Genomic DNA, 12222 nt, shown 5'->3' with positions numbered 1-12222 from the left:
GGGTTTGGTGTGGCCCTCCCGTTGGTAGATGTGGTCTTCTTTGTGTGCACTGCAGCCTGTCCTGAGGCTCCTGTGCTTGGCTCTGTGGCCACTGTGCTGTGTTGAATATGATCTGATGTGTTGTGTTGAACATGGGCCGATGTGCTGTGTTGAACATGGGCCGATGTGCTGTGTTGAACATGGGCCGATGTGCTGTGTTGAGCATGACCTGTAGGCATTGCCGGGGATCTTGTGGTCTCATGAGCTGATGTGCTGTGTTGAACATGGGCCGATGTGCTGTGTTGAACATGGGCCGATGTGCTGTGTTGAACATGGGCCGATGTGCTGTGTTGAACATGATCCGTAGGCATTGCCAGGGTTCTTGTGGTCTTCTCATGGGCCGATGTGCTGTGTTGAACATGGTCTGTAGGCATTGTCAGGGTTCTTGTGGTCTTCTCATGGGCCGATGTGCTGTGTTGAACATGGGCCGATGTGCTGTGTTGAACATGGTCTGTAGGCATTGTCAGGGTTCTTGTGGTCTTCTCATGGGCCGATGTGCTGTGTTGAACATGGGCCGATGTGCTGTGTTGAACATGGTCTGTAGGCATTGTCAGGGCTTCTGTGGTCTTCTCATGGGCCGATGTGCTGTGTTGAACATGGGCCGATGTGCTGTGTTGAACATGGTCTGTAGGCATTGTCAGGGCTCCTGTGGTCTTCTCATGGGCCCATGTGCTGTGTTGAACATGGTCCGTAGGCATTGCCGGGGATCTTGTGGTCTCATGATCTGATGTGTTGTGCTGAACATGGGCCGATGTGCTGTATTGAACATGGTCCGTAGGCATTGCCGGGGATCTTGTGGTCTCATGATCTGATGTGTTGTGTTGAACATGGTCCGTAGGCATTGCCGGGGATCTTGTGGTCTTCTCATGATCTGATGTGCTGTGTTGAACATGGGCCGATGTGTTGTATTGAACATGGGCCGATGTGCTGTGTTGAACATGGGCCGATGTGTTGTATTGAACATGGGCCGATGTGTTGTATTGAACATGGGCCGATGTGCTGTGTTGAACATGGTCCGTAGGCATTGCCGAAGATTTTGTGGTCTTCTCATGATCTGATGTGTTGTGTTGAACAGGGGCCGATGTGCTGTGTTGAACATAGGCCGATGTGCTGTGTTGAACATGGTCAGTAGGCATTGCCGGGAATCTTGTGGTCTCATGATCTGATGTGTTGTGTTGAACATGGTCCGTAGGCATTGCCGGGGATCTTGTGGTCTCATGATCTGATGTGCTGTGTTGAACATGGGCCGATGTGTTGTATTGAACATGGGCCGATGTGCTGTGTTGAACATGGGCCGATGTGTTGTATTGAACATGGGCCGATGTGCTGTGTTGAACATGGTCCGTAGGCATTGCCGAAGATTTTGTGGTCTTCTCATGATCTGATGTGTTGTGTTGAACAGGGGCCGATGTGCTGTGTTGAACATAGGCCGATGTGCTGTGTTGAACATGGTCAGTAGGCATTGCCGGGAATCTTGTGGTCTCATGATCTGATGTGTTGTGTTGAACATGGGCCGATGTGTTGTATTGAACATGGGCCGATGTGCTGTGTTGAACATGGGCCGATGTGTTGTATTGAACATGGGCCGATGTGCTGTATTGAACATGGGCCGATGTGCTGTGTTGAACATGGTCAGTAGGCATTGCCGGGGATCTTGTGGTCTTCTCATGATCTGATGTGCTGTGTTGAACATGGGCCGATGTGTTGTATTGAACATGGGCCGATGTGCTGTGTTGAACATGGTCCGTAGGCATTGCTGGGGCTCTTGTGATCTCATGATCCGATGTGTTGTGTTGAACATGGGCCGATGTGCTGTGTTGGACATGGTCCGTAGGCATTGCCGGGGATCTTGTGGTCTTCTCATGATCTGATGTGCTGTGTTGAACATGGGCCGATGTGTTGTATTGAACATAGGCCGATGTGCTGTGTTGAACATGGTCCGTAGGCATTGCTGGGGCTCTTGTGATCTCATGATCCGATGTGTTGTGTTGAACATGGGCCGATGTGCTGTGTTGGACATGGTCTGTAGGCATTGTCAGGGCTCCTGTGGTCTTCTCATGGGCCCATGTGCTGTGTTGAACATGGGCCGATGTACTGTGTTGAACATGGTCCGTAGGCATTGCCGGGGATCTTGTGGTCTTCTCATGATCTGATGTGCTGTGTTGAACATGACCTGTAGGCATTGACGGGGATCTTGTGGTCTTCTCATGGGCCGATGTGCTATGTTGAACATGGTCCGTAGGCATTGCCGGGGATCTTGTGGTCTCATGATCTGATGTGTTGTGTTGAACATGGGCCAATGTGCTGTGTTGAACATGGGCCGATGTGCTGTGTTGAACATGGGCCGATGTGCTGTGTTGAACATGGTCTGTAGGCATTGTCAGGGCTCCTGTGGTCTTCTCATGGGCCCATGTGCTGTGTTGAACATGGGCCGATGTACTGTGTTGAGCATGACCTGTAGGCATTGATGGGGATCTTGTGGTCTTCTCATGATCTGATGTGCTGTGTTGAACATGGGCCGATGTGCTGTGTTGAGCATGACCTGTAGGCATTGATGGGGATCTTGTGGTCTTCTCATGGGCCGATGTGCTGTGTTGAACATGGGCCGATGTGCTGTGTTGAGCATGGGCCGATGTGCTGTGTTGAGCATGGCCTGTAGGCATTGCCAGGGCTCTTGTGGTCTCATGAGCTGATGTGCTGGGTTGAACATGGTCTGTAGGCATTGCCAGGGCTCTTGTGGTCTTCTCATGATCCGATGTGTTGTGTTGAACATGATCTGATGTGCTGTGTGGAACATGGGCCGATGTGCTGTGTTGAGCATAGTCCGTAGGCATTGCTGGGGCTCTTGTGGTCTCATGAGCTGATGTGCTATGTTGAACGTGGGTTGATGTTCTTCCTTTGGAGGTAGTACATGTTGTTTTGCTCTTGGGTCTTGGGGTTGGATATTTTGCATTGGACAATTTTTTATGTGTGATACCAGATTCAGCAGAGCGTCCATTCCGGATAATTGGGTCTTTTCCTTGATTGCTAGGGTTTTGTTCAGAAGTGGGAGGAGTTTCATGATGCGTTGTAGAGTTTTTAGAGTTATCTATTGATTTGTGAATCGGTCTGAAATTGTGTGTGGTATTGCAATGGTGTTTGGGCTGATGGGTTTTTGTAGGTTTAGGATGGTCTGGACTACTATGTCCTAAATGAAGAGCAGTGTGGTGTGAGGGAATACTATAAACAGAGTTTGGAGTAGGAGGGGATAAATGATCAGATGTTGGGGATTCACCAGTGTCCTGAAGTTCTTGAAGTGTGGTAGCATCTGTAAAGAAAGAGAGGCAAGTAAGAAACTTCCTCCATGTTCTTCCCTGCTCCCCTGCCCACCTCCATCTCTAGGAGTCCGTTTTTGACCCCAGATATAGCTCCTCATCCAGTCACCTCAGAAAACGATGATATCTCATCCTCATCTTCACCTCGAGTTTCTGAACCTGTTTTCAGGCTGTGTCTTCAGCAAGAATGTTACCTCCCCCTTCTCCCCCTCTAGTCCCCAATTCTGAAGTTAGATCTTTCTCGCTTTATAGCATTTTTCCTGGTCCTTTCAAGCAGATAAGATGTAACTTCACCTCAGTGCTCAAAAAATTGTTGTGAATTACTCAACTTTAAATGCTAGTTGAGTGTACCTCTCTCTCTGCCCTGCCTATCAAACCATACCTCTGAGAACGGATACTAACGGCATTTTGCTGCACACACGCTCCTTGAGGGTTTATATGGGCTTATGGAATGGAGCTCCCTTTCCATGGCCGCGAGAGAAGAAAGGTAGTAAGTATCAGAATCTTTGTTTTTCCCTAACATTCCAAGTCCATCCCAAGTGTACCAGCCTGAGAGGCTGAGGTCAGACTCTGGCAGAACTTCCCACAAGGATTAGTAAGAAAGCACAGGTGATGAGTAAGAAAGGCATTAAAAAGGGAATGGAGGGCCAAAGCCGGTTTGGCTCAGTGGATAGAGCATTGGTCTGCGGACTGAAAGGTTCCGGTCAGGGGCATGTACATTGGTTGCGGGCATATCCCCGGTAGGGGGTGTGCAAGAGGCAGCTGGTTGATGTTTTCTCTCTTATCGACGTTTCTAGCTCTCTATTTCTCTCCCTTCCTCTCTGTAAAAAAATCAATAAAATATATTTTAAAAAGAAGAAGAAAAAAAGGAATGGTGGAAACTTTCATCTTGGTGGTGGAGTTTGGTCTGGGTAAAGGCAAGTAGAATAGATGGCTCAACCCTCTAGTTCCTTCACTGGATGCTCCTCTTAGCCGCTCACAGCTGGAGCCTCTGGGGAGGTAGCACTCTTTAAAGCAAAAAAATCTCCTCAGGGTCCTGAGAGGAGTGAAGGAGGCAGCTGCATTCTGGGAGAAGCTGACTATGTTTAAGGACAGGGTGTGAGGGAAAACACCCTATCACTGAACAGATATGATATGGGCCTTAATTCCATGAAAAGCAACATGGGGACAGAGGAGATGTCTCTGAGTGAGCCAGGAGATCGCCAAGGAAGGAGAGATAGTGCTATTATGTAACTGAGATTTCCAGCTGTTAGCTCAAGGTGGCGACCAGGGCCTGGACCCGTTCCCAATCAGGGGGCCACAGTCCACCCAGCTGACAAGGACAGTGCGGGCTGGGGAACGCAGTCCTTGAAAGAAGTGTGGGTGGGAGGAGAAGGGGGAGGTGGTAGAGAAGCCCACGTCCCTGAAGGGGGTGGAGGCTGGGGCGAGAGAGGAAGGCTGGACAGCCAGGCCGTCCCTTCGCTGTGCCGGCCATTCTCCCACCCCCTCGTTCACTGGGCTCTCGTTCACTGGGCGCCTTCCCTGGGCCACGCGCTCCACGCTGGCCTCACAGACATTCTCTTTGTGGATTCTCCTCCCATCTCCCAGGTCCCCTCAAGGCACCTTAGAAGCTGTCTACTTCCTTATTTTACAGCCAAGAAACTTGAATTTCATGGAGAAATGGTGACTCACACAATCCCTGACAACAGCAATGGCCAGCCTTTGTTTTTTTTAATCCTCACCTAAGGATATATTTTCATTGTTTTGAGAGGGAGAGAAAGAGAGAGAGAGAGAGAGAGAGAGAGAGAGAGAGAGAGAGAGAGAGAGAGATCTGCTGCCTCCCTTACGCACCCCAGCTTGAGAGAAAACACACAACCTAGATTTGTGCCTTGACCAGGAATCAGACCCACACTCTTTGGTGTCTGGGATGACGTGCAACCCACTGAGCAACCTGGCCAGGCACCAACCTTTCTTGACTATCGACTGTGGAGCAGGCAGGCCCTACAAATGAGGACGTGCACAACCTCATTTACTTTTCATCACAACCCTTTGTTACTCTCCCCTTTTTATAGATGAGCAAACAAGGGGGTTAAGTAATCTCCCCAAACCCTCAGCAAGTAAGCGGTTGAGCCAGAACGGAATCCATTCGGGCTCCTGGCGCACAGGCCACGCTCGCACCTGTAGGCCAGCCTCGTCCGGCGGGGCAGGGAGTGCGGCCCTCAGTGGGCCCTGGAGGAGGCTGCGTCTGTTCGCTTCCTGCGTCTTTACCACAGACCGTGAGGCCAGCATGGACCGCGGCGGTGTGACGGTGAAGGAAGGAGGTTTAAGGAAAGGCAGGCTGCTCGCTGCACCCAGGGGCTCCCAAAGGAGACGAGGGAGCAGTGGGCGGCACAGCGGCAACCCGCCGCCCCAGGCCGGAGCCGGACTCAGGGTCCAGCTCGGTCCTTGCTCAGGTCACCGCGCCCCCGAGGCGCCCGGTCGCAGCGCCTGCCGCGAGGCTGCCCCTGCAGCGGTGAGGGCGGGCGCCGCGCAGCAGCTCTGCACCGTCCGTCCAGTCTGAATTTCAGCTTTGAAACCGGCGGGGCGGCCCGCAGCCTGCGCCCCGGGCCTCTCGGGACCACTGCTCTGTGCGCCTCTGCCCGGAGCTGGGCCGCCGCCCCGGGTTCGACCAGGGTGGCCTCCCCACTGCCTAGCAGACGGCACGGATGTGATTCCCACCGTGACCGGGTTTGTCTGTCTGTTCGTCGGCGTCCCCAGCCCAGAACAATGGCCGGCCCAGGAGCCTGCCTTCGTAAGTACTTGTTGGATGGATGAACCAGAGACTATTAGCCTGGTGGGCGCCCAGAGCCGGTCAGAGCCGGTCACTACGCACCTGGAGCGGAAAGCAAAGGCCTGCGGCCCCGGGGGGGGGGGGGCTGAGCTGGGGGGAGGCCTCCGCGGGCCTGGGACCCCACGGCACTGCCCTCCGGGCCGGCCTCAGACCCACATCTGGGACTCGGGTCCGTGTCCCACAGCAGTGGAACCAGCGGCCAGACACTCGGACCCCCAAAACGGCCGCCCCGTTTACGAGTGGAAGCCCCGGCTCCTCTGCCCTGGCCCACCACAGGCAAACCAGACTGAGCCCGGACGAGCTGACAGCCCCTTCTCCCCAGAACACCCACCACAGGCAAACCAGACTGAGCGCGGACGAGCTGACAGCCCCTTCTCCCCAGAACACCCACCACCGCAGCGGCTGCTTCCCGGGAAGCCCACAGGGCGCTTCCCTGACAGCAGAGGCCGGGAGGCTGCTCCGTTCACCGGGCTTTTGTTTTTTAACATTTTTATTGATCAGAGAGGAAGAAAGAGGGAGGGAGAGAGAAACATCAGTGCTGAGAGAGAATCGTTCATCAGCTGCCTCCTGCACGCCCCACATTGGGAATCGAGTCCACAACCCAGGCATGTGCCCTTGGCCGGAATCGAACCTGGGACCCTCAGTCCGCAGGCCGATGCCCTATCCACTGAGCCACACCGGCCAGGGCTGTTCACATGTTTGACAGGAAGGCAGCGTTCCCGTGGCTGCTTGCCTGTCCTTGGCAGTCGAGTGGGGGGGCTTGTTCAGATGTCTCCATGGCCCCACTGGGTGACACAGGAACAGCAGACTGAGGGAACACACCCAAATGGTTACGGTGTATTTCCGGTGACCAGAAAGGGTTAGGAGAGTTTTCTTTCTAATTGTTTCTATTTTTTGGTTTCTTGATGTCTATATATTGTTTCCGCCGCAGAGCTTAAATCAAATAGCAGTCCGGGGGGCCTCCAGGACCCCAGGACGCCAGCCCCACAGGGGCCCCTCAGAGGCGGCCCTCTCCCCCTGCATGGCGGGCCTGCGGGGCACCCCAGGCTGGGCCCGGGGTCCAGTTCCCTGTGTGCGGAGAGGCTGGTCCCATGGACCAATGGCTCCAGCCACCACCTTCCCCCCTCCCTGCTGCACGTCACTGCTCACATGCATGTCACCCGCCGGGCCTGGAGCCCCCACTGTCCCCGCCCTGGCTGCTCCCCGCCCTGGCTCTGCCTGCAGGTCTGTGCGCCCGCCGCCCTGGCCTGGCCCACCGCCCACCGACGTCCCGTGCTGGGACTCGGACTGCGCGCCCGCCGCCCTGGCCTGGCCCACCGCCCACCGATGTCCCGCGCTGGGACTCGGACTGCGTGCCCGCGTGGCGCCTGTCCTGGGCCCCAGAGCAAATGTCCCTCGAAGGTGACTGTGCTGGGGTTGATGCCCCATCATGCCCTCTGCCCTCCAGGCCCGGCGGGCGGGGAGCAGAGCAGAGGGCAGCCCCGCAGGAAAGGGACGGGGCACGGAGATTGGGGCTGACGGTGGCTCTGTCCCTGACCTCGGGGCAGGAGGACGCAGGCGAAGGCGCTGCCGGGACCTGGCAGAGGGCCCAGGGCTCCTCAGCCGCCCTGTGCCCGCCCCGCGCCGGCCTCGGCCCCAGAGCCCTGAGCTTCCCCAGCAGCCAGGCAGACCACCCCCTCTGCGAAGGGAGTCTCAGTGATGGGGCTCGTCGTCTGCCTGTCTGTCTGGCAGCCCTCCCTGGGCGCGGGCTCAGAGCTGCTCCCCAGGAATGTCCTCCAGGGCCTGCCTAGCTCGTCCACGCTCATGTCCTCACGGCAGGCCGGGCGTTTCCCAGCGGTGGAGGGGGACGTGCGCCCGCCGATGCCGGGGGGACCCCGTGGCCAGGCGCTGCTCCCGGGGGTGGCCGAGGACCTGCGCCGGACGGGGCGGAGCGGGTCAGCACAGACCGGACTCTCGGGATGGGCGCAGCCGTGCCCGGGGGGCGGGCAGCGCGCAGCCTCACCCTCCGAGCCCCGCTCTCCTCTGCGGCTGATGCCACAGCCACTCCGGTTCCGGGGACGACGGAGAGGAGGCCCCGGCGTCCGAGCTCCCGCACCGCGGGGCGTGCCAGGCGCCGCGGCCACAGGCGGCAGGTGCAGGCGGGTCCTGGCCGCGCACCCTGGCCGCCCGGCGCGCAGCCCGGACTGGAGGCCGTGGCCCGCCTGGCGGGCACGTTCACTGCGGCTCATTTCCGTGATTGCTCGTTCAGCCCCAAACTCAGAAGCCCGTCTCTGCCCGTCCCCTGTGCACGGCCGTCCTTCCCCTCTGAGGGCATCTTACCTGCTTCCTGAGCAGCGAGGAGGAAGAGGAGGCAGCAGCCGAGGCCAAGGCCAGAGCGGAGGCCACGGCCGGAGCGGGCGCCGAGGGCCGGGCCTGCCATGTCGCAGAGGGGGGCTGCTTGAGGCTGAGGCTGCGGTCCCCTCACCTTATACCGGGCCAGCTCTGACGTCACGGGGGCAGGGGCCCCTCGGCCTAAACCTTAAGCAAACGGAGCCGCCCCACCCGCAGGCTGCCGATAAGGAGACCGACCGCAGCTGCCGGTGAGGGAGCCAGGACTGGACTTGGGGGGAGACGCCCCCTGCAGGGCTCTGGGGAGGGGAGCAGGTGGCAGGTGCCAGGACTGGGTCCTGGCCGGCGGGACGGGGCGGGGGCCGGTGCCTGTTCAGAGGGAGTCAAATTCTGCTTTTTGCCACCTTCGTCCTCTCTCCGGCGGGCGCCCGCCTGCCCCACGCCCCTTGCTCACACAGGGCCCCTCTCGGGCTGGGCTGGGCAGCCGGGAGGTCAGGGAAAGAGCAAAGGCGGGGCGCCCCGCAGGCCAGTGAGGGGCTGGGCGCCTGCAGGTGCCTGGCGGACAGCACGTGGAGACAGGGGCTGCGAGAGGAGAGCGGGCAGGGACCGGGAGGGACAGGCCGGGCCACCCAGAGGGCCCTCCCCCTCCTCCCCCACAGAGACGCCCTCCCTCCCTCCTGTGTCCAAACTCGTCCTCTGGCCCCGGGCGGAGGGGTCGGCCCCTCCCTGTGCTCCCTAGGGTCTCCCCCGGGGCGGCACGGCCTGGCTCTCAGCAGGATGGGTGGGTGCCGGAGGGCCAGGACAGGGCCGGCGGGCTCACGGCCGAGGGCCGAGGTGGGAATGCCTCCCATCGCGTGGTGTGACTAGTCCCCTCCTGGGCAGGGCGGCAGCGGGCGGGGAGAGCAGAGCAGGCCAATTGCTCATTAATGTGATTAATGGGAGATTAACGAGGCTCCGCGGCACCAGGCCAGGACTGGCTCCTCGGCACGGCCACGCCGCACAGCAGGCACCGCCCGGGCCCCTCAGGGACATTGGGCCTCCTTGCCCGCCCCCCTCCGCACAGAGAGCTCTCCGTCTGTCCGTCCGTCCGCAGTGCGGGGTGGCGGGCCCCCTCTTTTTAACCACAACCTCCCCAGAGGGCCGGGCACCGGGCAGAAGAACAGGACGGAGGGCTGTGTCCGAGCGACAGGCCGAGGGCCGGTCCCAAGCAGCCCCGCCAGCCCCAGCGCGCTCCGTGCAGCGGGTGAGGCAGCACCGCGGCCCGGTTTACAGGTGAGAAGGAGCACCCTCGGGCCTGGCGAAGCCGGCAGCAGCGGAGCCGGACGTGGCTGGGGCTGCCTGGCGCAAAGCCCTCGTACTCGGGCAAATGTCAGGCCGGGACCGCGGGGGGCAGCTGCCCTCAGCACAGGGAGGGCCCTCACCGCAGAGAGGAGGATGGGCTTGGGAGGGCCAGGCCCGTGCTCCATGTGGAAGGAGATGTGAAGGGCCCCTCCTGTGTGGGGGACCGCGAGGTGCTCAGCTGCAGGGGTGGAGGACTCGGTGAGGCCAGGGAGAGACCCCTCGGGGAGAACACTGGGGGGGCGGGCGGGGCGTGGAAGCTCGGTGCCGTTCACAGGATTTCCTGTTACCCAACGTCCTTTATTGAGAACACACAGGTGTGACATGCAGCCCTCTCCGCTGGACAGCATCACACTGACCCCGTCCACCTGCACGGCCTCCACCCCGGGTCTGTTCGCGCCGCCCGCCGGGGCGAGCACTGCGCCCCACCCCCACCCCCACCCCCACCGCTCCGAGGAGCTGCTTCCTCCGGCTCTTCCTGCTTCGGGCCTGTTTCCAAGAGGAAGGAGGAAGGCCAAGGGGAGGGGTGCCGCCAGCCCAGCCCGTCACTTGACGGAGAAGCGCTGACCGGTGACCTCGTGGTGGCAGCCGTACGGGGTCACGGGGCCACAGCCGCACCCCACACTCATCTCCTTCCGGAACTGGCAGGCCTGTGAGGAGAGGGGGTAGGTGGGTCAGCCGAGGCCCCTCCCCAGCTCCTCCTGCCTCCTCCTCCCTCCCCTCCCTCCCCCTCCCTCCCTTCCCCTCCCCCTCCCCCTCCCTCCCCTCCCCCCTCCCCCTCCCCCCTCCCCCTCCCTCCCTTTCCCTCCCCCCTCCCCCTCTCTCCCCCTCCCTCCCTTTCCCTCCCCCCTCCCCCTCCCTCCCTTCCCCTCCCCTCCCCCCTCCTCCGTCCCTCCTCCCTCCTCGCTCCTCCCTGTGTGCAGCCAGCCATCACCCTTCTCTCCGAAGCCTTGCTCTTGTCAGGACCTGGCACAGGTCCCAGCCCCTGGTTCGGACACTGCGTCCCTCACCTTCTTGACGCCGTACAGTGAGCTGCCGATGGCTGCCACCACGGTGAGCGTGATCAGCACGATGGCCCAGTCTGGAAGCGCGGGGCCTGAGGGGCAGAGCCTAGCCGGTCAGGGACCCAGGCCCGAGGGCCTCAATTCCGCCTCCCGCTGCCACCTAAGACCACTCTTCTGGGTGGCGGTCCCCGTCCTCTTGGGAACAGAACCTCGGAGGGGTGGGGCGGGGCGGGCGGGTGGCGGAGGGGGCCTCAGTGGAGTCTGGCAGACAGACCTGGCCTCGCCAGAGGCACCCGCACAGCAGTGGAGGGCGGCCGAGGGTCCGGGAAATCAATGGTTCTGGGAAAACTTGAACTGGAGCCCCTCCATGCCCAGGGATTAACCTGCGATGGCTCCCAGGCTTCAGTGTGAAACTAATAACAAAGCCTCGGGAAGAACATGGTCGAGAATGTTTTCACGGCCTGGCAGTCGGCGGGGGCTGTCTTGGCGGCTACAGAAGGTGGCAGCTGCAGGGGAGGCGAGGAACTGAAAAGCAGGAGGGCAGGCCGCAGGGAAGCCCGCCCGCTGGCCGAGGGACGGGGAGCAGAAGCCTCACCTGGCAGCGCGGAGCCGGGGCCGGAAGTCGGAGGGTGACTGGGGAGGTTTCCAGAGGCTGAAGACACGGGCACAGTGGGGACAGTCGCAGACACAACGCCAGGGACAGTGGGGAGGCCCCCAGGGACAGTGGGGAGACCCCCAGGGAGACCCCCAGAGACAGAGGGGAGACCCCCAGAGACAGAGGGGAGGCCCCCAGAAAGACCCCCAGAGACAGAGGGGAGACCCCCAGAGACAGTGGGGAGACCCCCAGGGAGACCCCCAGAGACAGAGGGGAGGCCCCCAGGGACAGTGGGGAGACCTCCAGAGACAGAGGGGAGACCCCCAGAGACAGAGGGGAGACCCCCAGAGACAGAGGGGAGGCCCCCAGAGACAGAGGGGAGGCCCCCAGAGACAGTGGGGAGACCCCCAGAGACAGAGGGGAGACCCCCAGAGACAGAGGGGAGGCCCCCAGAGACAGAGGGGAGGCCCCCAGAGACAGAGGGGAGACCCCCAGAGACAGAGGGGAGACCCCCAGGGAGACCCCCAGAGACAGTGGGGAGGCCCCCAGAGACAGAGGGGAGGCCCCCAGAGACAGAGGGGAGACCCCCAGAGACAGAGGGGAGACCCCCAGGGACAGTGGGGAGACCCCCAGGGAGACCCCCAGAGACAGAGGGGAGACCCCCAGGGAGACCCCCAGAGACAGAGGGGAGGCCCCCAGAGACAGAGGGGAGGCCCCCAGAGACAGAGGGGAGGCCCCCAGAGACAGTGGGGAGACCCCCAGAGACAGAGGGGAGGCCCCCAGGGAGACCCCCAG

The 12222-nt window shown here is 60.5% G+C and overlaps 1 protein-coding gene across 1 annotated transcript in view; it reads right to left on the bottom strand.

Moving 5' to 3' along the window:
* Positions 1-2285, bottom strand: part of MUCL3 (mucin like 3) — a 3383-nt gene extending 1098 nt beyond the window's left edge. Inside the window, exons 1-3 of the mRNA XM_045580392.1 lie at positions 2213-2285; positions 1765-1811; positions 1-98 (exon numbers count right to left, since the gene is read on the bottom strand). The exon at positions 1-98 is cut by the window's left edge and continues 352 nt beyond it. Coding sequence (XP_045436348.1) covers positions 1-98; positions 1765-1811; positions 2213-2285 — 218 coding nt within the window. The remainder of the gene's footprint in view (positions 99-1764; positions 1812-2212) is intronic.
* Between the last annotated feature and the right edge of the window lie 9937 nt (positions 2286-12222).

The sequence above is a fragment of the Pipistrellus kuhlii genome, unplaced genomic scaffold, assembly GCF_014108245.1.
Source record: "Pipistrellus kuhlii isolate mPipKuh1 unplaced genomic scaffold, mPipKuh1.p scaffold_m20_p_125, whole genome shotgun sequence".
NCBI classification, from domain to species: Eukaryota; Metazoa; Chordata; class Mammalia; order Chiroptera; family Vespertilionidae; genus Pipistrellus; species Pipistrellus kuhlii.
This window is presented reverse-complemented; position numbering and strand designations above follow the sequence as displayed.